A 26938-nucleotide genomic window follows, 5' to 3' on the forward strand; every position below is an offset into this window, starting at 1 on the left:
ACCATTTGTAACTGATTCAAATTCGATTTTCCTCTGAAATACCTAATAGTCAGGTATGAAAGCTGCATCAGGTAAAACCAAGGAGGAATAAATGTCTGACAAAACAATAAAAAACCTTATATAAAAACTTACATAAAATATAAAAAGTCCAAAGGTTTTTAAAGGGGGGGGGGGGGTTTGGGGGGGGGGTGTGAACCTCCAGGAGAACACGAAAATTTGACATGGGCTGCATTCGCACTTTAACTGCCATAGTTCACTGCTATGGAATTCTGGGCTCTGTAGTTTGTTGTGGCATCAGAGCTCTCTGACAGAGAAGGCTAAATGTTCCACAAAACTACAGTTCCTCGAATTCCATAGCATTGAGCCACGACAGTTAAAGTGGTCTCAAACTGGATTATTTCTGCAGTGCAGTTGTAGCCCTGGATACTGGACTAAAAATTAGCATACCGCAGGCAATGGCCAGAATCTCTTTACCAAGTAGTAATGGCTTTTGCTCCTTCAGAAGTTTCAGAGCTTTTTAGTGACCTTTTTTTTTTTGCCAAAGACTGTCCTGCCCTTTATGTGTTGCACTTGCACAGAACAGTCCTGTAGCTGCACTAGATGGGCTTTGAATATTTGATAGTATTGCATAGCATTGGTGAAAAACAGTTTTCTAAATTTCTTCACATCTTCCACTTGTTCTTAACTACATCAGCACGGCCCAATACTATCCTCCACTCATCTGAAAAGGTGTGTTTCATGTCACTACTCTGCGTTATTTTCCTAATATCAAATTTTACACATTTATAGAGCTGACTTGTGAGAGACTCATTATTTAACAGACCTGTATTTCATTCCACAGTTTCACATTGAAATTCCTGCAACCTCATCAGTGGCATCACAAGGGTTGGCTTCACCCGGTGCAGTAACCCATGGTATCACCTTCCTATTGACCTCCTCCCATACCACACCATACAGAATCCTTAGAAATAGTTTTTGTACTAATGTTTACTCATAGATCGTAATTCCCATATATCATAGAATAGTTGTGACATAAATAACTAGCAAAACTAAAATATATTAAAATTTACATGTACATTGTTTCATGTGGTTAAAGTGAACACTTGGTAAGATGTGATTTTTAACAAAAATATTTTTAAAGAATTTTAAAAATTTATCTTAAAAATTATTTTTTTCAAAACCTGGGCCGTCTTTCTCTTCCAACTGAGTCTTGCCCCACTCACACCATCTCTTCCGTATTTTAAAGGGACGCAGGAGAATGCCACAGCCCATTTCTGCCAAAACAGATGTTTGGGGAGCAGTGGTGTCACCCTCCCATCGGGTGCCACCTGCTGTGGTCTGCATCACACACCCCTTGAGTGACACTCATGAGCCTTATGCACATTCTCCCTACCTTCTTCTTGAATAACATTCACGAGAAGTTTGTTTCCAGACCCCCATAAAAAGTGCATAAATGGAATAAGTCTTAACAGGCATATAAATAGGGTGTGATATATGATGAGCTGTGCCAAGGCCTATCTAAAGGTCAACCTGAGACATTCTGTGTTTTTAAGAGGTATGTAAACATTCAAATAAAAATAGGGGGCCCTAGTGGTGCAATGGTTAAATGCCAGTAATGCAGCCACAAGGTTGTGAATTCAATACCAGCCAGGGGCTTCAAAGTCCACTCAGCTTTCCAGCCTTTTGTAGGTCGCAAAAATGAGTTCCCAGATTGTTGGGGGCAATTAGTTTACACATTGCAAACTTCTTAGGGAGTGCTAAGAAGTGGTATAGAAATGTACTTGCTATTGTTATAATTTCCCTTTATAGATGGGCTAGAGTAAAAAAAAAACACTAATTAAAATCCAAGATTTTCAAAGATGCAGAGAAATCCTAGGCATAACTCCAGTTGACACCAAGGGCCTCACTTGTAAAACTGACTCGAAAATCACTGCCTCAGAATATAACTTTATTTTTGCTTACCATCATGAATTAGAGTGAAATGGCAATCTAAGAGAGGAAATGATGAGAGCTTGGGCCTATCTGGGTTGAGATGGAAAACACAGGACAAGAGAGCCATTTTGCTTTAGTAAAGAGCAGAAAGAAACAGACTGAGAGAAATCAAGAGGAAGCCATATCTCCATGAATGGTTGGTAACAATAAAAGAAAAAAATATCACCCAACAGGACGATAAAGGTTCAGAATTGATAAAAGTTTATTTTAAAAATAATACCCAGTATTCATAGCAAAAATTGAGTAAGCCATTGTTAATAGTGTTAAATAATTTTTCTACTCTAACATGCACATATTCCCATTCCTCAAAAGAAGCCATTCTGGGGGCAGAATTTCATCAAATTTAATCCAATGGCAAAAAAAGGAATAGCACTGACCTCCCACATGAAACAGAGAAAAATTGTATACATTTTTAGTAAGGTTCTGTAGAAAATCATTGATCCAGCAAGAAAATAATTTTTGTCACTGCCCAAACACTCTCTAAAGCAGTGGTTCCCAACCTGTGGGTCGGGACCCCTTTGGGGGTTGAATGACCCTTTCATGGGGGTCACCTAAGACCATTGGAAAACATCTATTTAATTACAGATATGAAGTAGCAATGAAAATAATTTCATGGGTATGGGTCACAACAACATGAGGAACTGTATTAAAGGGTTGTGGCATTAGGAAGGTTGGGAACCACTGCTCTAAAGGGTGGGCACATTTTTGCCTTGTTTGGGGGCTCCAGTTCACTTAGGCCAGAAGAAAAATTTTTGGGGGGCAACAGTAGGTAAGCCACAGGCCATTTTTGGTCCAAGGGAGTTAAGGTCCTGTTCCTTGTTTGCAACAGGAAGTGATCTAAGGGTTGTTTTAGGCTCAGGAGAGACATTTTTAAAACAAGAGTAAGTGACTTGAAGTCACTAGCTGTTCCCTCCCAAATGCCTCTCCTGGTCCTAAAATGCTGGCAATGCTCCCCCTCTGGATGGCATTTGGGGAGCATTCTGGGTGCATTTTGACCCCTGGGGGCCACATGCACCACACTTTGGACTTCACTGCTATAAAACAATAGCAAAGTGAGTTGATTCTGGTTTTAGATATTTTTTCTTAAATATTTTTTTATTATAAAATTACCTTAAAACAAAACTTTCTCATTTACATTATGTCCAATTATAACATCTTCACTGATCAACATCATTATGATTTTACATATTGTTTTAAGTCATTTCTATAATATATACATTATTCCAAACCTATAATCCTTCTCATCCGTAAATGAAGCTGCTAAAGGCTAGATTGGTTATATTTTGATTTCCACAAATACGTACACCTTCTCATACATATATACAGCATATATATATATATATATATATATAAAATCTTAATCATATTACTAATTGAGTTTCATCTATTCTCTCCACCTTACCCTTAATTTTATCTTATTACTAAGAAAAAGGTTTATCTTTCTTTTCTCTATGTATTCAACTCTTTATCTAATATTTTATGTCTATTTTGTTTCTATGAACTCCTTATAGCTCTTCAAGTTGTTTTAGATATTTTTAAACATCCCATTATGATTATTCCAACCTATACTTTCATGCTACATACATAGAAGTACTTCATTTAAATGATCTGAACAACTTTGTAAGATAGAACAGTGCTACAAATCAGAAAGTGCTTTGGAACCAAGGGGCTAGAACCAAGATGTATTGATTTGACAATGCCTAATGTTACCAACTGCATGTATAGAGGAAATCTGAACCGATGGATGCCAAGGTGCAGTGGAGTTGCTTTACCAGTAGATCTTCTTTCCCAGCACCAGAAGTGAAAGATGAATAGACCACCTCTCTCTGTAGTCTTTGTTTAAATCCCCAAACCGGCATGTAGTGGATTGATCCCTTCCCTCCTAAATTTCAAGTGCTGTGGAGCCTTGCAAGATGGAGAAGATGACATCTCACTAACATGCCATTAGATTAGGCCAGTGACTACACAATTTCTGCTCTCTAATAAGTCAATTACTCTATTTCAAGGAAATAGCCAAAGGTGTTAGTTTTGGAGGGTGGCGGGGAGTTGATTTCGCTTGATTTTGGCATTACTCTACAGATTATATTCAGCCTCTACAGAGCATCATCTTATTTCTTGGTGATAATACAAGCAGAGGCCCACAACTACATTTTTAAGCAGAGCAATAGAGGAGCTGATTAGTTGGATCTCCTTTGCAAAACTTTTCAAATAAACTTAATCTGTCAGTACTCTAACACAACACAAAAAGGCCAAACCCAACACCATGCAAATGAAATGCATCATACACACAAAAAGGACATTGGAGGACACAGGTTTACATATACCTCTAATTTGTATGTGTGCATAAAATGTTAGAAGTGGGAGGGGACTCCCAAGATCCACCAGCCAGCAGGAGAGCTGTAGTCCAATTCCCCTCCCATAGCCCTGTGAAGCATAAATCTGATTTAAGAAGAAATATAATACCTCTCACGCAGGTAAGATTGTGAGTGACCAAGTAGCCTTTGTGCCCGCTGTTAAGAAGCCAATTGTTGATGGGTATTCTACGCTCCCTTCTTAGTGTGTTTTATCTTCAAGCTTGACCAAGCAATCCTTCAAGCAGAGGGCAGCTTTCTAGAAAGTAGAATGCGTGGCTCCATAGGAGAATTGTTCAATGGCTTATGAATTGCTATAAGTCATTTCTGCAGCTCCGCCCATGCTTTAAAACCTCTTCAGCACAGAAAGTGAGATTCTGTTCCTTCAGTATGGCTTAGCTTACCAAACCTTTGCCTAGAATGTGACCAAGCTATACCATTTCTTTAAAAAGCTTGCTATAGCTCATATCATGGTTTGCTGTTAATGAATTTCTCAGGCAATGCCAGAAATAACACTGAGATTGAGGATTGGTTGGCCATTCAAGGACAGAACGACTGCACAGTATCTTCCGTAGGCGCAGACACTTTGACATTTGCAAAACCTTCTCAAGGAATATCAAGATGATGACATCAACCTTTTCATCCATGAGTCGTTGGTGTGCCATGTAAAAGGCTATCCGGAAGTTTCCACTTGCAATGTACCTGTTTGTTAGTACAAATATGGTTTTTCTGCTCATTTGTATACTCTCAGACAGGTTTGTCAGAACTGGCTCTCCTGGTAGCCAGTCCCTTTCTTCCAAGCATAAATTGAATTGTTTCTCTCTCTTATCTTCCAGTTTTTCAACTAGTTCTTTTAGGACCCATTCAGACACAGCTACATCTTTCTTATCGTAAGCAACAAAAGCATCATATACAACATCAGATGAAAACAGACGTTTATATCCTTTTAAACTAGCAATAAAGAAATGGTAGAAATACCACATATCCCAGAAATATAGATGGCCTATCATAGTGATGATCATCAGAAACATGATGGCTGTGACAGATGCTAAGTACAAGATCTGGGACAAGTCTATTTCACAGGTCTCCAAATCTAAGTAAACTACACTTTTACCTTTCCATGCACCGGGGCCTGCACAAGTCACATCTGTTGCCAGGAGAGGAATAGTCACACTTGTCTGGTTGATCCACCAGGCAAACCACACAAGATCACAATTACATTTGAATGGGTTGCCATTTAGAACTAGTGTGTCCAAATTGTTAATAACATTCTTTGGGAAGCTAGACTTTCTGAGGGTTTTGATCTTGTTAAAACTGAGATCTAAATATTTCAGAGGAAAGGCATCTTGAAGAAAGTTATCAGTCAGTTTTTTGATCCTGTTGTTTTGCAGTAGGAATTTTTGAAGAGTCTTTGAGCAGTTGGACAGTTCACGAGGGACAGTAGTCAGTAGGTTGTTGCTAAGATCCAAGACTTCCAGCTTTTCCAAAACCAGAAGTTTGTCCCATTTAAAAGTTTTCATGTTGTTATTGGCCAATCTCAGCTCTTTGAGCTTTGGAGGCAGTCCATCAAATACATCAGGAGGTATAGAATCCAGAGAGTTCTCAGAAATGTCAAGCTTCTCCAGCTTGGTCAAGTTCTTAAAGAATGAATAGTGATCAGGAGTTCCATCTCTCCATAAAATATCTAAACGATTCCTTCTAAATTCCAGTATTTTTAGTGAATGGCTTGCCATTCCTTTATCAGTTGATGTAGAAATCTCATTCCCATTCATGATCAGTGTTGTCAATTTCACCAAATGTTTGGTAAAACTGAACAAATGAGTGATGCCTTCTGCCTTAAAATAATGACTGTTATCACTAAGGTTTAGAATCTCCAGTTCTTTCAGCCACTGAAAAGCATTTGGATATACCAAATCAATCCGGTTGTTAGAAAAATCCAGGTATTTCAAACCTGATAGATATTTGAATTCACTTCCATTCAAAGCTTGGCTCATAGCGTTACTGGACAAGTTGAGGCACTTAAGGTAAGTGAGTTGCTGGAAATCAGAGCGAGTGATATAAAATATGTTGTTTCTGCTTAAATCCAGTGTTTCGCCATAGTTTCTGCAAGAAGCTTCAGTGACAAAAGGGAAAGTATAAGTAACCTCTTTGTCTTTAGATTTGCAACTTCGACCATATTCATCATACATGAAATACTGCATATCTTGAAGCAAAGAGCCATCGTATTGATCTGCTGAAGGTTCAGGGACAGAACAAAATCTACCATTGGAATTATTTGCAAAGAGAGATATTTTATTGAAGGAAAGGCTTACAACTTTAAGAGCTGGGAACTTTTTAAACATAGTAAGGTCAACATTCCTAATAAAATTAGTTCCAAAATCCAACACACTCAGATTTTTAAGTGACACCAAATTCTGTATTGTGTTTTGATCTAGTTCTTTGAAAACAAACCCCCTGAGTCTTAAAGTCTGAAGATTATGAAGTTTAGAAAATATCTTTGAGAGTTTCAAATGTGGACGGTACGATCCCAGTTTGAAATTAAAAGACAGATCCAGGTCAACAAGGTTGGGAAGATAGTTCAGAAAGTGGGATTTCTCAATTTCATCGGCCAAGTAATTCTGAGAAAGATCAAGCACCTCCAGTTTCTTAGTTTGATTGAACCACCTACTGTTCACTGTTCTAAGGGAGGTGCTGTGCAGCCGTAGGACTTTTAACTGCCCCAGTGAATCAAAAGCTTTGGGATGGATTGCAATACTCATCTTGTTGGGGCATTCTGTGCAATGATATGGAGCATTGTGACATCGAGGGCAATTGCCACTTAAGTCAAGCTTTTCCAAGTTGTGAAGGCCACTTAGATCATACTCGCTGATATTGCGAATGACATTATTGTAAAGGTGCAATTCTGTTAAAGTGGACGGCAAATTCTTTGGGACACTCGATATATTATTAGCTTTCAAAGATAGTACTTTTAATGACGTAAGGGCTTGAAAGGCTGTTTCGTTAATAAAAAAAGAAGTATTGCAAGGATTGCGGTAGTAACAGTTTTTCCCTAGGAAGAGACTTTCCAGGTTCCCAAGTTCGATCAAGTCTTCTTTGTGGATGGAAAAAATGATGTTTACTTCAAGACTCAGAAGACGTAAATTATGAGGTAGACCCCGGGGTATTGCAGAGAGCTGATTTCCATCCAAGTAGAGTGATGTCAAGCTGAAGAGGTTAGCAAAGCTCTGAGTTTCAATTTGTAGCTTCCTGGTACACACAAGATCCTTAGGCCCCAACATTGGAGGTAAGCAATTACACCTGAAATCTATCTCCATAAGGTGCTTAAGTTTCTCAAAGTTACTTGGGACAATGTTTTTGATGTGATTAATGGTAAGTGACAGGTTGGTGACTTCATTAGGAATGCCTTCTGGGAATTCTGTGAGGTGCTGCTCACTACAATCCACTATCACATAACTTGGGGTGGCATTAGTCACAGTGCAGGGCAGGGTTTTAGGATACCACAGGGCTGGAATCCCCTTTGACAACAGTGAGATCATGAAGAAAGCCAGTCTGATCATGAAGAGAACCAATCTGCTTGTGGTGTGCCAAGGATAAATTGCCTAAAGGGAAGGAAAAATGTAGAGTAAACAAACTAAATTTAAAAGTTTTCAGTATTACAGATAGTTAGTTGTAGGTTGTGAGGCTGGCTGTGTTTCTGAAGAACTTCCTACCATAGTTGTAACCTAGTATCATACCTGTAATGAAGGTCCAAAAATAGATAGGCAGGACAATGATGTGCACGTTCTGGAACCAACCAGGAACTCAAGACTCATAACAGAAGTCATCACATGGGTTAGGTCAGGTGAGAAAAGTGGTGCCCTGAATGCCATATGGTGCCAAGCATGCTTTTGCACTCCTGACTCCCTCCAGACTCATTGGCCTGCTTTTTGCTGTCCAATCCAGGATTAATTGCCTCTCCTGGAAATCTCCAGAAGCTGCAATTCCCCTTTTAAATAGATTACAGGGCACCGTAACCCTGTTTATCATTTAAAAGACTGCCATTAAAAACAACCCAGAAGCAGATTATAGCTACTTTCTCTTCTTGCTCGGAAACCCATCTGTCCCATTTTCCAGAGGCAAAAAATTGACACACACCCCAGATCCACCTCAGTTACCAACTCCTAATGTAGAGTATCTGACTGTTATTCCAGCTCCCTAAGTGTTCCTCCCTTGACTTGGTTTCAAGAACTTTTACCATCATAGTTGCCATGCCAGAGTGGTAGTGAGGGTTGTTTTCTTTTTAAAGGAAGACCAATTGTAAGGGAGTTTGGGGTATTGCATAATTCTTTTTTCAAAGTGGTAGAGGAAGTGCTGAAAATATGATGATCCAAAGAGGAAGCCTGCCCCTCGTTTTCATTCTGAGTGGAATCATAGCACTAAAATTGTGTAATGTGAAAGAACTCTTGGACTTTCCGTCTAGAAACTTGTTACTGTTCTCTGGCTAGAAAATAGTTCCAGATTTCTTTCATATTACACAAATTTAGTGCTATGATTCCACTTCCATGGCAACATCCTATGCAATCCAGGGATTTGTAGTTTGGTGAGTTACTAGAGCTCTCTGGCTGAGGATTCTAAGGGTCCCTTCCTAAACTATTAATCCCAGCATTCTATAGGATGTTACAATGGCAGCTAAAGTGGAGTTATATCGCTAAAACCTTGCAATATGAAAGGGCTGCAGGTCCCAGGTTCAGAATTTGTTCTAGCATAAGGTTGAACTAAAAGCCTGACTTCTTCCTTGCTGAGCAGAGCTGAGAAGAAGACTAGTGCAGGCACAAGGAAGTTAGTAACTGTTAATCCTGACAAGAGACAACAATTGGGAACAGAAACAGGACCATCATTGACATGCCCAGCTAAAAAATATGAAGCATCTAATTTTTTAAAAAGTGTCGATGGGTGATACACATGCCCATGCATATATTCCAACATTTCACAGATGAAAACTGGGACTCTTACGGCCAGGCAACATCACAGCATGGTCAAGATGTCAAACATTATTAATAAGGAAGAACATATATGCTAGGAGCTGCTGCAACAGTTTGCTTTTGCCTGAGTCTACTGGGAAGGGCAAGATTCTGCCCCCTCCTCTCTTCTCCCCCTGCTGAGTTAACTGAATGCAAACTACCTTTGCACTTTGAGCTTAGTGTGCACCAGTGGATGTAACCCAGTGATAAAGGGGGAAAGTGGGAGGAAGAAAGAGAAACTGATATACTTAAAAAGCATCTGAAATAGTGAAATGACAGAGGAAGAAGCTGTTGGGTATGCCCATAGCACTGTTTTATCCTTCAGCCTGTCCTTTCCCATCCTAGAATAGAGGACTAATTGGGAGATAAAGGCCACCTTTCCCTCCAGCCACCAAGTATGATAGTACCCAGATCTATCGAACTCAGCTAAGAAGCTATTTTTAGTACTAGGTGGATGTTAAGGCAGGAGTGGAGAACCAAGTGCATGGTCTATGAATTCCATACTGCATAGTCCCCCATGGGCCTAATGTCAGGAGTAATGGCCATGACCCCTGCTCAAAGAACAGGGAGAAGGCTCTTCCGCCCACTGCTTCAGCAGAGAAGATGGTTGGATTTTCCCTTCTACTGCTACTATACAAGTGACAAAGAGTTCTGCGTTCATAACTGTCATTTATAAACATAGGCTGCGAGTGGCTGCTGACTTTGGTCCTCCACCTCTCTTTTGAACAGGGAAGAAATGAAATAAAGTATTTGCAGCTGATGCTAAGGTAGAGGTGGGATAGTGCCCGTATTCATAGACTTTTTAAGTTCAGACACTGAGTGAGTTTGTTCATTCCATTATTGAAAAAAATTCTCCCTGGATTCCACTATACTATCTATAAGCCAGTATGCCTTTTTGGGGCAAGCTATTGGAGCATGTGGTGGCCTCCCAGTTCTAAGCATTCCTGGGTGAAATGGATTATCTAGATCCATTTCAATCTGGCTTCAGACCTGTGTATGGATCAGACACAGCTTTGGTTGCCTTGATGGATGACCTACTGAGGGAACTAGACTGGAGGAGTGTGTCCCGCTGGATCTGCTGGAGCTCTTAGCAGCTTTTGATACCATTGTACTAAACCAGTAACCTTCTGGGCCACTGCTCTGAGATGAGGCCCAGGGACACTGTTTAACAATGGCTCCAGTCTTTCTTGGAGAGGAAGACAGAGACGTTGGTGCTATGGAATGCCTCTTTGATACCATGGCCACTATCTTGCTGTGTCCCTCAGGGCTTGGTTCTGTCCCCCATGCAGTTTAATATTTACATGAAACCACTGAGAGAGGTCATCTGGAGTTTTGGGGTTCAGTGTGACCAGTATGCTGATGACACCCAATTCTATCTCTCCTGGTTCCAATAAAGATGTTTCTGTACTAAACCAGCATCTGGTGTCTGTAATAGACTATATCAGGGTAAACAAACTGAAACTTAATCTAGGTAAGACAGAGATTATCCTGGTCATTTGGAAGGCAGACCAGAGAATAGGGATTCATCTTGTGCCGAATGGGAAATCTCAGGTTTGCAGCTTGGGTTTGCTCCTGGACTTTAATTTGAGCCTGGACGCTCAGGTTTTGACTGTGGGCAGGAGTGCATTTGAACAACTAAAACTAGTGTGCCAGCTGCACCCATTCCTTAAGTCAGATCTGGCGATGCCTTGATTACATCCCATTTAGATTCGTGTGGCACACTCTATGTGGAGCTGCCATTGGGTCCAAAATGCTGCCATGTTGATGACTGAGCCTGGCTACAGAGATCATGTGACTCCCCTGCTGAAACAGCTGCATTTGTTATCCTGGATGCGGACCTGTCATGGAAACAATAGTCCAAAACAATATGCTTATTTAGGGGAATTATATTAGCTCAATGTAGTAAAATTTAGTGGCCGGGTAACTTAGCCCAGGGGGCTGATCCCTATATATACCAGGTCTAAAGGTATATAGAACCCTAGAGGCAGGTTTCCAATAGTAATGAGTTTTATTTAAAAAGTAAATTAACACATGCACATAAGAACAGAACCATGTATGCACACAAGGACTAGAGAAATCAAGGTGTTAAATTGGAATAGAGTAAGGCTTCACTAACAGTGATACGGGACCTGAACGGATCTTGACTCCAAAGCAAATGGTCTAGAAACAGAAAGATGACTCAATTGCTCCCAGGACAAATGGGGGGTGGTGAGCAATAGAGGTGTTAGATAGAGATTCTGCCTTCTTACTGGACTAAGCCTAAGACTGGTAAAAAGTCCTGATATTTATACCAAATAGATGCCTTGGAAGCAGATTACAAGGGGTTGAAAGACCAAATAATCTCAAAGTTCTTTGAAAGGGGTTTGAAGTAAGCCCGAGTGTGCAGGAGAGGGCTTTCTCACAGTCCTACCTTTGTAGTTGGTAAGAACTTGTGAGAGGGCCTTCTCTGTGGTTGTTCCCAGGCTGTGGGACTCACTTCCCTGGGAGGTCTGGTTGGCCCCTGTAGCGTGTGTGTACGTGGTGTGCTGTAGATTTAAAACATTTTATTATAACTATATTTTAAATATGTTTTAAGTGTTTTTAGCTTATAATGATAATAATGATGTTGAATTCTTTTTAACCTTTGTAAATTAAGGTTTTAATGGGATCTTTTTTCAATTTATTGTAAGCTACCTCTACCCCATTTTGGGAGAGAAAGGAAGGATGTTTATTAAGCAAACAAACAACTATAAGTGACCTTGCAGATGTTGTTCTACTTTAGCCCTAGCCATCATAGTCAATGGTGAGAGATACTGGGAGCTACATCTGGAGGACCACAAGTTGGTCACACTCCTTGTTAACTTGAGTAAGAGAGCAAACATTAAGGTGCTGCTTCTTCAACATGAAGATTATTTACAATGGGGGCTTAATCACACCGGAATCTTGGAGCTCTTTCCCCATGATAAAGCTGTAGTGCAGTGATTCCAGTTTAAATGCCATGACAACATCCTATGGATGCCAAGGATTGGCCTGGAAGAGAATTTAGACTTCAGCCAGAGAGCTCTTGGGCCTTCCTAAACTACAAACCCCAGAATTTCACAGGATGCAGCCAGGGCAGTTCACTGGCAATCCTAGCACTATCACTATGTGGTGTGAAAGGGCCCTTTCTTTACACAGCAACATGTAAACACAGCTATTGGGTCACATAAATAAAGATTTTTATCATCTGGTGTAACATCCACAGACTTCAAAGGGATATTTTATGGGATATTGATGTTTCTGCTTCCAGGATTCCTAAATTTACGTACAGGATTGATTACCAAAAAATCGTTTAAAGAGAAAATACGTAAATAAAATTTAAAAGTCTATAAAAACAACTTCCCATCTTTCCATTCTCCCTGCTCTGCAATCAGTCTTGCTTTCCTGTGTTTCCCCAGAACTGTACTCCTCAAGTCCACAAGAACATCTTATATAACCATGACAATCCCTCTAACTGGGGTTAGGATTCATAGTCTCTCTTGCCCTTTCTTCTCTCAAGCATCTGCCTCTTCTGCAATCTTTTTTTTCTTCCGAAAAAAAAAGCAAGGAATTAAGAATAAAGAAAAAGAACTAAGAAAAAAGGGTGGCTGGTCAAAACCTTAAACAGTTTTCAAAGGAGAGACAAACTGTAATGAAGCGATTGGGTGCCAGAAGACAGATGGCTCTTCGTTGCACCCATCAAAAGGTTTTGCCAGGTATTCTGTCTTTCCCACCTTCACTGCTTTTCAAGTAACAAAGATGGAAGTAATGAAAGACATGAGAAAGTTACAAATGGAAGCCAATGATTTCTAGACCCTTTTTTGTTGTTGCTGTGTTACTCTACCATATGACAGCCTAACAGAGGGTGAGCCCCTATATTGGGAGAAAGGTGGGATATAAGAAAATATAATAATAATAATAATAATAATAATAATAATAGACAAGATTTTTTCAGAGGTGGTTTGCCAATCATTTCCTTCCTCTGAGTCTGAGAGAATGGGACTTGCCCAAGGTCACCCAGTGGGTTCCATGGCTGAGCAGATTTGAATCCTGGAGTCTTAGTTGAACACCCAATCCACTACCACTGTGCTGTCTTGGTGCCTACCTACTCCAAATTGAAGTAAGGTAATTGTACAATAAAAACTTCATCCAGAAGTACCCAAGATGTTTGGGGATCCATGAACATTGAGTGCTAGGATTCTAAGTAGACAGAAGGTCCACAGATGGTGCAGTCCATAGAAGAGGAAGAGACTAAGGCAATGCGCTATGTTGTAGTTGAGAAAGGGTTAACCTAAACAATTACCTTTAATGGTAGCTTAGTACACAGCTGTTAGCAGATAATATTGACGATTTTTATGGAATATTTTAGACACTAAAAAAAAAAAGACTGGTAAGGGGAGAATAGGAGAATGTATGATGGTGACTACAACAGAAATCTGTTTTGTTGCTCCAGATGTAGATCAGTTATATGTAATGATAAGGCTACAATATGTAAAGTAACTGCAAATTTAAATCTATACTCTATACAGAATCTGACAATAATTAAACAGTTGTGACACTGTTAAAGACATATACATGTAATATTTCTTAGGGAATGTAAAGTAGATTAAAGAAGGATGAAATAGAAATGAAGACAAATGACAACACCAAATTGGGGACCTAAAAGCTATCTTCTATCTATAGATAGTAATTCATCATTTAACAGAGTAATATGAAGAAAGGAAAAAATGGTAGATATACAGTAAATAATTGGAGTATGAAATGAAAGATACAAAAAAGGGACCTCTCCAGAAGACTAAAGATCGAAAGTCATTTAAATGTTTATATGACAATTATTTATGTATTTAGTTATAAGATGATTGAAACCCAAATTTATGTTATGATTCAAAATATCTATGTTATATATGTGGTACAAGAATGGGAAGATAAAATATACTGAGTATATATAAATATAATGGAAATGAATGTATACGGATGTAATGAAACCTCAAAATATCTTATGACAAAACTATCTTTGTAAATTTGCATAAAGATTAAAAAATAAAATAAAAAATAAAGAAGACTGGTATTATGTATACCCCTCCCCCATTATTACTTAAAGAAGCCATAAATAACCTCTTCCCAATTAAAACATAGGACTTGTTTGAGAGTTCCTGCATGGGGATGCTTTGATTGAGAGTTCCTGCATGGCAGGGAGTTGGACTGGATGGCCTTTGTGGTCTCTTCCAACTCTACAATTCTATGATTCTATGACTTCAGATTTACAGTCTAATCTGAAGTCTATTGCACAAAAAAGTGTTCTTTCCAATTTTTTGTAAGCTCCGTGGTTAAGAGCATAAGAGCATATTTCTGTTCTATCCTCACAAGCCAGTCAGAGGAGCTTATTGCACAGGCTCTGGGGAACAGGCCTGGCATGGAATGGAAGGGGGCGGGAAGGGAACGGAATGGGGATATCACCCATTTTACCATACAGGAGAACGCCGCCGATACTGCCGGAAGTCCCCATTCCATTCCCCATCCATCCCACAGAGGCTGATTTTCAAGAATTGTTCAGAACAGTTCTTGAAAATCGCCTCCTGTGGGATGGATGGGGAACGGAACGGGGACTTCCGGCGTCATCAGCTGCATTTTCCAGTGTGGTAAAATAGGTAATATCCCCTTTCCGTTCCGTTCCCTTCCCGCCCCATTCCGTTCCACGCCGTGCCTGTTCCCCAGGGCCTGTGCAATAAGCTCCTCTGAGTAGAGATTTGGAAAGAAGTGTGAAGAAAAGCAGAAGCTTCAGGAGCGGGACAATGCTGAGTTGCAGGAACAAGGACCTAAGAAGTAGAAAGAGCTGCAGAAAATTTCATGGGGCCCTGGGACAGGACAAAGCAACAAGGGAAAAGGACTGTCACCCACCAAACAAAAGAAGCTACTGTTTAGGCTTCATTTCTCTAATCTGTATGGTTGACTACATCAGAGCAAGTTCTAGCTTTTATAGAGGATGTGAGCTTCCACAAATACTGTAAAAGCAGCTAAGTAGCTATAAATAAAAGTAGCTATTTATTTTACCAATGAAGTTGTGAAACTTCATAAAATCAGCTAAAATTCTTGTTTACTTTGCTAGCATAGTTGTGAAAAGCCATAAAAGCACATACATAAAACATCTATGTCAATATCTGTGTTGTTGCACGGTCACCTTGCTTTAATCCCCCCTCTTTTTTTTAGTGTGCAAGAAGCCATTTCAGAAGGATATAACTTCTCCCACCAACTCATATTCATATACCATCAAAGCAGCAAATTCTTGGGTTCAGAGACCTTCTCTTTAGACACAGTCCCTTGCAGTGCTTACACCTCTTGCTATTCCCCCTTGGTGTCCAGTCCTAAATACACTGCAAAATTTAATGAGACTTCTCTCCAGGGATGGAACTGAGTTTTTGTCGGCCTATATGGCTATACTACTGAAAACCAATTTTCCAGGCTAGGAAACATGTATTATCAATCTCTTTATTTTTCAGATAGCACACCGATTAGTGATTTAGGGAATATATCTTCACGGAATGGAGCATATGGGAATGGACTAGAACAAGAGAATGAATTCTGGCAAATCCATCTTGCATGTCAGGTCAGTTCCAAAAGACTTTCAATAAAACTGTAAAATTAAAAGTTGAACCTACCATTTTAGACATTCCTTTGAAACAGAAAAGCGTCTTGTCCTTGGGAAGTGCTGTCGTAAATGCAAATGGCAATGAAGAGACACCTTGCAACTTCAGTCACGTACGTGAGAGAACGTACAAAACAGGAAAGTTCTCCAATGTGATCCAGTCAAATGTTGTACATGCTTTGTTATCTACCAAAAATATAACTTACAAAATAAATAGCACCACAGCCGTCATCAGTACTCACTTCCTCAAAGGTTTATCTTATTCTTCTCAAGATAAAAATAGCATGAGCCAGTAGGGTTTTTTTTAATTTAAAAAAAAAGGTAAGAATTCTCTTGTGTCCTCAAAGCCACAGCAAGCCAACCTAGTGCAGTTATGAAAGCTAGTTTTCATGTTAGAAAGCTTCTGCCAGAACTGTACCACTAAGGCAGGATGAAGACTCCTTCCTTTACTCCCACCACATGTTTGCAGTGCAGTGCAATGGATCATGAAAAGCCTATTATTATTTAATTATTTTGTGGTGTGGCATAGTGGTTGGAGTGTTGGACTATGACTCTGGAGACAAGAACTGATTCTCCGCTCAGTCATGAAACCCACTGTGTGGCCTTCGGCAAATGACATGCTCTCAGCCTTGGGGGACGGCAGTTGCAAACTCCCTTTGAACAAATCTTGCCAAGAAAACCCATTGTGGGCTCACCGTATGGTCACCATAAGTCAGGAATGACTTGAAGGCACACAACAACCTGCAGCTTTGTGAAATCCACACACTGCAACACATTTCAGATGCAACTGCTTCTCCTAAAATACCTGTGAAACTCTTATTAGCATCAGCCAGCAAGGGCTGATTAGCTTGAGACAAAGTGACTTGTTCAAGGCAGTAAAGGAAGCTTTACAGCAGAAGTGGGAAACATGCAGCTCTCTAGATGTTGGAATGCAGGTCCTACACTTCCTCCAGTGCCTATGATAGGGTTGCTGGAACTTGCAGTCTACAAATGATCTGGAGTCATGCGATTCCTATCTCTACTTCATAGTTATTGAAGTAACTATAATATTGTTAAATATTTTATTCCCTTCCTCTGTTACCCGCACCCACATCTGACAGTGAGGATTGTCAACTATTCAACAGCACTTGAGTTTCAATTCCCAGTGAAACGAAACTTAGTTGTAGAGAAGCTCACAAGTGAGGCCAACATCCTTCCCATGCAGGTGTGCCGTCTTGTACGTCAGTCTCTAAACAGCAAGAACAATGGCTTGGTTTCAAAGATATTACAGTAGACTAGGGGAACTCAATGAATGTCACATAAGATGACAATATTATGATTGTGAAAATGAATTCCTTGCTGAAGGCAAAAATTACATGGATTGGCACAGTTAATTGGATTAAAGGGCAAAGACAAATGAAGTAAGAAATAGTGGGGAAGGAAAATGGCCCAGCAGCACTATTGAAAAAATTGAATGTTTGCAAAAGGTAAACCGCTTCTGTTTCAGGATAGACTAAGCCAGTGGTTCCCAATCTTCCTAATGCCGCGACCCTTTAATACAGTTCCTTATGTTGTGGTGACCCCCAACCATGAAATTATTTTCGTTGCTACTTCATAACTGTAATTAAAAAGGTGTTTTCCAATGGTCTTAGGCGACCCCCATGAAAGGTTCCTTTGACCCCCAAAGGAGTCCCGACCCACAGGTTGGGAACCACTGGACTAAGCATACGTGTTCCTCATACTGTTCCTTACTGCTGTTTCCTTATCAAGTCCAGCCTATACAGCAGGAGGATACGTTCCCTCATGAGGTGTTGCTGTCACATTTCCAGTTCATACATTTCCTTTTAATGCCTTCTGCCCCTTAGGGGATGCCCCTATGGACCATTCAATTTCAAATGACAGAGAAACACGCATTTAAAATGTAAATGTGAGGGGTAAGCTGTATCTTATAGTAGCCTTACATATTATTTGACCCCCACATGTGAGCAGATAGTGTAGGAAAATGGAAATTACTGTTACTGAGTAAACAGAAACTATCATGATCTCAAGGCTGGGCAATAAACCTACACTGATACTGCTCCAAACACTTGATCAGGGCTGACATGTTTACACATGTTTTAACATGTTGGGGATGGGCAGGACAATTCACAAGCATTCAATGGTCATTGGAAATGAATCTGACAAATACCAAGAGATATAAAAAATAAGCTGATTTTAAAAGACAAACACATATCTGATTTAATATACATTTTCACAGCTGGAGGATGTTTCGTAATGCAAACTAAGCAAAGCAATTTGAGCCCAAGTGTTTTTTGGTTCCACCCCCTCCCCCGAAAAAAAGTGCCATGCTTATTCTTTTTTTAGACGTGAAAGGAACTTATTCCATGGAGAAAGAAAAGCCTTGTAATAGAGGTGTTATATATACAACCTGAAGACCTTTGTTTATTGAGAAGTCAAAGTATAGGCTCACATACACAATGATACGGAAGAGCTAGTTAAGAAATGCATGTTGATTGTTGTCTGAAGACATGCAATACCAAGTTCTTACAATGCACAGATGACAGCATATTATCTAAAACTGAGAAATGCTATATGAATTTTGGGGCTGGCACGATTGGGCATATATTTTTACAGTGTAGTATGCAACAGAGGTGTTCGTGCACATCAGATATAAAACCCAGAATCACATGCAAAATTTTATGCATGCTGACATGTACATGCTAATAGGCTAGTGGATCCACCATGTCTAGGTATGACCAAATCCAGCTTTAGCCCATACAAAAATGGGGAAAATTGTGTTCTCTGCATAATTTACCACTGGAGTGGCAATTTATGATGGCATCTGGACAAGACAAAGATATCATAGGTTCCCAGTGTCAAATTCTTCAGACTTCAACATTTTCTGGTACCAAATGGCTTCTGTGACTGAAACAATGCACACAGATAACCATGCAAGGTTACACAACTAAAGCACTGTTGCAAGTACAAAAGCTACACACCACATCCAACCTGTAGAATAATGCTGAGTTTATTGAGAAATTTAAAACACAATAATGAGCAAATCTTTTCTGGTGTCTTTTGGAACACAAAATGTTTTTAGCTAGGCCAACTTGGTTTTGATAGTGATTAAAAAGATGACAGAAACAACATTGGAGACTACTACATCAAATATTTTTTTTCCTTTTCTTCAAGGGGGTTGAGATACATAAGAGTCTGAGTTAAAGGACAACAGTTTCATTAAGCAGGCATCTAGATTGAAAGGCTTTCAGTTTAAACACTATGTACTTTTCAACTTTCCTGCCCTTTTATTACTAAAAGCAGTACTAATAAAGAAATAGATCTGAATGCTTAAGTGGAAGTCAGACTGTAAGTAACAATGGCTATGAAAAAGCATACCAATTATCTTTAATAAAGATACTGTTTTACTGTCCATGGATACAACTCACATTTGTTAAAAGCAACTTTTAGCGAACTGCAAACAACTTGATTTAAATAGATTTCATTCTTACTTGCAAAATGTATCAGTTAGACAGCTAGATTAGCAAATGTTAAGCAACTGGTTTCAAAATCAGTTAACTGTTAAAAATTTATACAACAAACATTATTTATAGGATTGTTTCAGTTCCCCTACAGATGGAAGATTTTGAGAATACATGTGATCTTGTGGGAATTTGGGTTTTTGGAAAAACAACAACACCAAAATCATGCTTACATTTTACACGATGAAAACATGGTACAGAAGATAACTTTAAAAACAAAAAAGTCCAGACTCACTAGAAGAGAAGAAAGTCTACGATAGTACCATTTAATAACCAGACTTCCCTAACACATAGGCAACATTATGTGTGGATGATTATGAGGGCTTATGATTGGTCCCTTTTATTGTCTAAAACCCAAGAATGAAGTATTAGATTAAAAAATAAATCAGAGTCTCAACATCCTCTTCTTTCAATTTTTGCACGTTAGATTACTTAGGTAATGGTAAAAGCTCAAAACTACTTAGGATGTCCCCACTGAAGCCTTTCCTCCAGCATCCAAGAGGAACATGTGCTCTTCTCCAACAATATAGCTCAGGCATGTAAGAGTAAACCTTGGTGTGATGAAAGGGCTCCTCTGGCATAAAAATAATGAGAAAAGAAACCCTCAGAACCAACAGTATGGAGAGGAACAGTATCCCAGTCTGATAAGGAAAGAACAGGGACTTGCAAAGAGTCTTTTAGAAATATCTTACAAGAATGAATTACTATGAGAAATTTACTTAAAAACTCTTTAAAACAGAGACCAGTAGCAATGGTGATGGAAGCCAATTTTGCCCCACCTCATCTAAGTGGGATGCACCACTGCATTTTCAGATGAAAATTAGTCCAAACTGTACTCATAAGTTACTGGAAGCAGTTTCTAGTTATTGTTTCTGGATTGATGGCAAAATTTAGTTATTTGGGAGTGGGGTACTCCAATCACTATGAGGAATTCATTTAAGGACTATACAAGAGATGGGCAGTCTAGGCACTTTTCAGGCAACTTTTTACTTACACACACCAGCTTTAAATTTTGGAGGCTGGGATCTTTGAGGTATTGCAAAAATGAAAATGGTATTCTGCACTTTCCCCACCTTTGCTATAACATATAACATAGTGCACCAAATACTGTTGGTGTTAATAGTTCACATGCTTATTACAGTTTATTTATTTGCATTTTTGAAAGAACTCTGTATGGTTTAACCTAGTTACAATAGCAAGATATGCAATCATAGCCATAACTCAGAATCCATGAAACACTTTTCTATAGATCAAGGTGCTAGTTATTTAAAAGAAACATTTAAAGCAGATTCTTCAGAGAGAAGACAAGGCAGTTAATCATTGTTCTGGGCCACTTTTAAGAAGGTTTAAAACAATTACCATAGAACATCTGATAGCTTATGACAGAGATTGATTTCTTCAAAAGGGAACATACTCAAGTCATTTAAATCTTTTAAAGTCTGCATATCAGCATAAGGTTAAGATCTGTGAGAGTTTCAATAACTTTGAGCAAGCAAAGTCCTATTAGGATCAAACTCCTGAGCTAACTTTGGCCTTCCAAAAACAGTATTCTCTTTCTCATTGTAGTTACTGTCCATAATAGAAAAAGGAATGTACACATAGTCAACCTGAAACTGTCATAGACCTTTATTATCTTTAAAACGAGATGCACTATTTGGTATAGAGGTGCTGGATGTGGCATGCCACAGCTGTTTTGAAGTTATAGCGGGACGTGACTGAACAGGTAGGACACAGATTCACCATTGTGTGTTCTTCGGATTGCCTCAGCAAGAATCATAGAAATATCAATAACCTAGAAAGAAAGAAAAAGGCAAATGCTTACTTATATGTATCACTTACTCACACACCCCAATATGAGTTTGTTATTTTAAAAAAACCTCAATAACATATCAAATAAATAAAACTAAAATTAAGTCTCACACCAAAAGGGATAAAATGTCTGGCAGAAGCAAAATACCTACTTTAAGTACTTGCAATATGCAAAAATCTCTTCCTTAAAGGTCTCATGTCTTTAACAAGGTTCTAGCACGGAGTTATGTGCCTTCAATTTGTGAGTGTATGCTTGTATATGTGCCTTCAAGGTATCTGTCCATGAATTTCACAGTTTTTTCTTAAAGAGCACTCAGAGGAGGCTTGGCCAGTTCCTTCCTCTGAAATACAGCCTACAGTATCTGTATGGAACTTTGAGTAGTAGCAATGTATCAGACATTATGAAACAGTACCAAACATTGAACAGAGGGGAGACTGCAGTCAAGAAATTAGAAAGAGACTAGGATTGGAATGGGGAGCTATGAAGGAATTTTGAAAGACGAAGTGATGATTGTACAATCCATCGTATTTCCCATCACCATGTATGAGAACTTAACAGTAAAGAAACTGACCAGAAAGAAAATAAACTCATTTGAGATGTGATGGAAAAGAGTGCTGAGGATACCAAGAAGACAAACATAAGGATTCTCAAACAGATCAAGTCCCTACTCTCCCTGGAAGCCAGGATGACTAAACTGAGGCTGTTATAATTTGGCCTCATTATGAGAAGGCATGAATCATTAGAAAAGACAATAATGCTAGGAAAGGTAAAGGGGGAAAATAATAAGACCATATGCCAGATGGATGCACTCAATCAGAGAGAACACAGGCCTGAGCCTGCAGGACCTGAGCAGAGCAGTAAAGGACAGGGGGTCTTGGAGAGGTCTCATCCACAGGGTCACCATGAGTTGAAGTCAACTTGAGGGCAATTAACAACAACAATCTAGTATTCACTGGCAGCCTCCCATCCAAGTACTAAACAGGGCAGACCTGCATAGCTTCCAGGTCAGACAATTATCTTTTATGGTATTAGTGAAGAACATCAATGCTCGTCAATGTAGTGACCTGCTTTTAACCACTAGGGGGCACTCAGAATTCATATTCCCTATACTCTGAATAACAACTGATGTTTTATTTCACTGAAATGGCTCTGTAGACCCTTCTACATATAAATGGCCAACCATCTAGTTAGCAGGTTGCCCTTTATTTAGATACCTGGCTTATTTACTCCTTACTTTATTAAATTTTGATTTTTTAAATTTAAAAAACAGTGTGGAACTGAGGTTGAGTCAGCCATAAATCATTTCCAGATTCTGAAAATATGAAATGGAAATTGTGCAGAAACATTTTGAGAAAATGTTCTGAATGCCTTTGATCAATTATGAGTTTATGATTAGGAAACAAACTTTGAAAAAGTCATGTTAATGTTAAACAGGTTGAGTATCCCTTATCTGGAACTCTGAAATCCAAATCATTCCAAAATGTGAAAGGAATCTAGGAGTCCAAGTAGATCACAAAGTGAACATGAGTCAACAGTGTGATGCAGCAGCTAAAAAGGCCAATGAAATAGTACAGAGTACAGAGTACTCTTTTAGTACAGAGTCTATATCAAGGGAAGTAATAGTGCCACTCTATTCTGGAATATTGTGTCCAGTTCAGGGCACCACAATTCAAAAAGGACATTGAGAAACTGGAGCGTGTCCAAAGGAGGGCAACTAAAATGGTGAAGGGTCTGGAAACCATGCCCTATGAGGAAAGACTCAGGGAGCTGGGGATGTTTAGTCTAGAGAAGAGAAGGTGAAGAGGTGATATGATAGCCCTGTTTAAATATTTGAAGAGATGTCATATTGAGGAGGGAGTAAGCTTGTTTTCTGCTGCTCCAGAGACTAAGACCCAGAGCAGTGGATGCAAGCTACAGGAAAAGAGATTCCACCTCAACATTAGGAGGAACTTCCTGAGAGTAAGGGCTGTTCGACAGTGGAACACACTCCCTCAGAGTATAGTGGAGTCTCCTTCCTTGGAGGTCTTTAAGCAGAGGCTGGATGGCCATCTGTTGGGGATACTTTGATTGAGATTTCCTGCATGGCAGGGGGTTGGACTGGATGGCCCTTGCGGTCTCTTCCAACTCTATGTTTCTACGATCTAAAATTGTCCACATGGGTGGCTCAGATAGTGACACCTTTGCATTCTGATGGTTCAGTGCATACAAACTTTGTTTCATGCACAAAGTAATTAAAATATATCTTCAGGCTATGTTTATAAGGTATACACAAAACGTAAATAAATTTCATATTTAGACATGGGTCTTATCTCAAAGACACACACACACACACACACACACACACATTGCATGCAAATATTCCAAAATGCTTCTGGTCGTAAGAATTTTGGATAAGGGAGAGAATGCCTTATCTGCATTAATACCTCAGATTTTTTTTTTCAATTAAGGATTTTTACAAGTTTGCTTAACAGAGGTCTAAAGCAATTTTTAGAACAAGTCCACAACCTTACTGGAAAAGAATTTATTAAAACATTTTTAAATGTTTAAAATATGATAATAATGCATACTTCCTTATGCTCTCTAATTTTTACAAAAATAAAATAAAAATAATCCTCCACCCCACCAACAGTAGCTTGTTCACGCAGCCTGTGAAGCTCAAATGAACATAATTATCCTACATACAACACATGAAGAGGAGCAACCACAACCAAACAGCACAGTACCTGAATCTTGGGACAATGTTTCATTTTTTCTTCCTGTGGGATTGTGTTAGTTACAACTACTGCTTCAAATGCGGCATTATTAATCCGAGAAATTGCAGGGCCAGAGAAGATCCCATGAGTGAGAATAGCATATACTTTAGTTGCTCCTGCAGAAACCAGCCTATAAAGCAAAAGACCAGAAAAACATTTCTGTCAACAATGACCCTGAGGTTTCTATCAGAAGGGAGGGGGGCTTCTTTGTGAAGGTAATAAAAAGTGCATACAGTAGCATTCACGCATAATGAACAAACCAGTCTAATGGAACTTCATTTTTAAATGAATCTTGTGTCGCAAGGCAGCTTATATTGGACCAGCATGGTGTAATGGTTTCTATGTTGTGTCCAGAAGACAAGGGTTTGTATTCCCACTCAGCCATGGAAATTCATTGGATGATGATCTTGAGGAAGTCACATTCTCTTTAAGAGGAAGGAAGATGCAAACCTCTTCCTCTGAATAAATCTTGCCAGGAAAACACCAGAATTGCTAGCAAGCAAAGGGATCTTATAGCACCTTTAAGACTAATTGTGGGATAGCATAAGCTTTTGGAGATTTTTCTACTAGGACTGCTGTATGCCGAAATTGACATCAAGGCACATAAAAATAAAGGCAGCTTACATAAAGCCACAGTATACAGAAGTTATTTTTGGACTATAATCCCCAGAAACCCCTAGTCAGCACAGCCAGTGGTCATGCTGTCTTGGGCATTTTGGGAGATGTAGTCAAAAACATTATGCAAAGCTTTGAATAGAACTGTCCACGTTTCTCTTTCATGCCATATGTGTAGCATCAACACAGCAACTGGGAAATGAAGATATACCCTTTCAGAACTCTTAAATTATATTTCCCATCTACATGTCAGAGCATGGCAGCACCTGAGGCATTACTGATCCAAGAAATAGCATGGCTAGAGAAGGTCCCATTAAGAAACACTCGGAATAGCAGTTTAACAAATTGAAGGACTCTCAGGTCCTCCGGATTTGATCAAAACTGTGGCATAGTATTTCAAGACTCTAGTGTATGGATCACAGTTGTCAACTGACACAACTAAAATAATAATTTGGCAAATTAAGTATGCACCCTCCAATCACTGGAGCCACCGCCCACAAGCCTTGGAACAGACAATCCTTAGCTTGTTGTGGCAAATCAATATTGTGCAAATGCTCCTACCCTCCATGCTCCAGCTTAAAATTTCATCCCTCACCTGCAAACACTTCCACTTCCTTCTTCATTTTCCCTCACTCCACTCCCTGCTAAAAATTTATTACACTATAAATGGCCAATTTTTTAAAAATATATAAAAAATTAAAAAGGTACAGACCCTAAATATTATCAGATGCCTGAATATGGCCCTGCGGCCCTGCTACAGTTCCCCATCCCTGGCTTGAACCATAGTATTACCCTTAATTAACAAATCACTCTGTCACCCTTTTGCTTTGTTTTCTTTATCATCCCCCACATAAATTCTAACTTCTCCTGTAATTACTTACTTATCTGCTGCATGGCATATTGTGCCACAAGTGTCTGCCATATCATCCACAAGAATTGCCACACGATCTGTCACATCCCCAACCAAAACCATTCGATCTACTTCATTGGCTTTCTTCCTTTCTTTGTGAATCAGGGCAAATTCAACATTAAGTCTGTCAGCAATTGAAGTAACCCTGTAATATGTGGAAGCAAATGGTAGTTAAAAAAAATAAGAACAAGTGACACCCATCAGGTTTTTTTATGACATAAAATTGAATCTTTTTAGCTTGGATTTTTTGAAAGACACTTAAATTAGAGGTGAGCAAAAAACTGCCCCTCTGGTTGTTTTGTGGTTTTCAAGCATCAATTTGTCTTTTACATAGTTTCCAGGACCATACTGTACTGTTATAATATCTTCTACTGGTTTTCTGACATTTATAGAGGTCTGCATATCCCTGGACCCACTGCAGTTGCCCAACCCAAGCTTAAATGTTGATTATACAGGTGGCTCTCCACATTTGCACCTTTGGCTTTTGAAGATTTCATTATTTGTGGATTTGATTGGTATGTTCTGTTGAAGAATCTCTAGGTTCTCAGCGTGACTCAGCCAGATTGAGCACAGAGCTGTGCAGGAGGACCTAGAGATTCCTAGACAAAACACGTCTCTAGGTATTTGTAGGACTTCCAGAAAGATTCTATGATCAACTTCTGGTGGATATTGAACACAAATATTGGGCACTGGTGGACCTAGAGATTCATAGAGAGGTGTTCTCTCAGTTAAAAAAAATAGTGTTTTTTATTTGCAGCTTTCTCGCTTTCATGGGGATCTTACACCCCTATCCTAGCGATTGTGGAGGGCCCACTGTATTATGACTATCATCTTGTACATGGCTTGGTTTAAAAGCCATTTGTACTTATTAAATTGCAGCCTTTAGTGAAACATATGTCTCTCAGCATTCCAGGAACATGCACCATGCGGTGCATAGTTTTCACCTGTCAAAACTCTATGAAACTACTGCTATGTGGAAACATTGCCACAAGTTTTCTGTCACAGCTCTTAACATTCAGGTCAGACCTAAAAATAAATGTCCAACCTACATATTGTCTTGGTGATGTAGCAGATCAGGCAGGTTCAGTGTCACAGTATTACAACAGGCAAGTCCCAATCATGCAACCTGGACATGATTTCCACCACCATTTTTCTGAAACTGCTTCCATGGAAGCCGATCATATGATCTAACCATGCCTTTGAATTAGCACAGGTTTGTATTACTGCTGTGTTGTGGATCCTGGGTCCATGTTTACACTACTGCTGTGATGTAGATACTGGCAACACAGCAGTTAAAGTGGAATCATAGTGCTGTAACTGTGCAATGAGAAAGGGCCCACTGACTATAC

General features: G+C 39.3%; 2 protein-coding genes across 5 annotated transcripts in view; both read right to left on the reverse strand.

Moving 5' to 3' along the window:
• Positions 1 to 2560: 2560 nt before the first annotated feature.
• Positions 2561 to 16568, reverse strand: TLR7 (toll like receptor 7). 2 transcript variants are annotated; one of them, XM_042460958.1, is made up of 3 exons: positions 15997 to 16568; positions 11754 to 11868; positions 2561 to 7942 (listed from the first exon to the last, which is right to left on the reverse strand). In XM_042460958.1, the coding sequence occupies exon 3, from the start codon at positions 7898 to 7900 to the stop codon at positions 4775 to 4777; it is 3126 nt and encodes a 1041-aa protein (XP_042316892.1). In that variant the 5' UTR covers positions 7901 to 7942; positions 11754 to 11868; positions 15997 to 16568; the 3' UTR covers positions 2561 to 4774. The 2 variants fall into 2 exon arrangements, with proteins under 2 accessions (XP_042316892.1, XP_042316891.1); XM_042460957.1 differs by lacking the exon at positions 11754 to 11868.
• A 2404-nt stretch (positions 16569 to 18972) lies between these two features.
• Positions 18973 to 26938, reverse strand: part of PRPS2 (phosphoribosyl pyrophosphate synthetase 2) — a 38280-nt gene continuing 30314 nt past the window's right edge. For all 3 annotated transcript variants that reach the window (XM_042458595.1, XM_042458596.1, XM_042458597.1), the window contains 3 exons: positions 25561 to 25734; positions 24035 to 24194; positions 18973 to 21293 (listed from right to left, as the gene is read on the reverse strand). In XM_042458595.1, coding sequence (XP_042314529.1) covers positions 21201 to 21293; positions 24035 to 24194; positions 25561 to 25734 — 427 coding nt within the window. In that variant the 3' untranslated portion in view covers positions 18973 to 21200. The remainder of the gene's footprint in view (positions 21294 to 24034; positions 24195 to 25560; positions 25735 to 26938) is intronic.

Source organism: Sceloporus undulatus, chromosome 3 (assembly GCF_019175285.1).
Source record: "Sceloporus undulatus isolate JIND9_A2432 ecotype Alabama chromosome 3, SceUnd_v1.1, whole genome shotgun sequence".
Lineage (NCBI taxonomy): Eukaryota > Metazoa > Chordata > Lepidosauria > Squamata > Phrynosomatidae > Sceloporus > Sceloporus undulatus.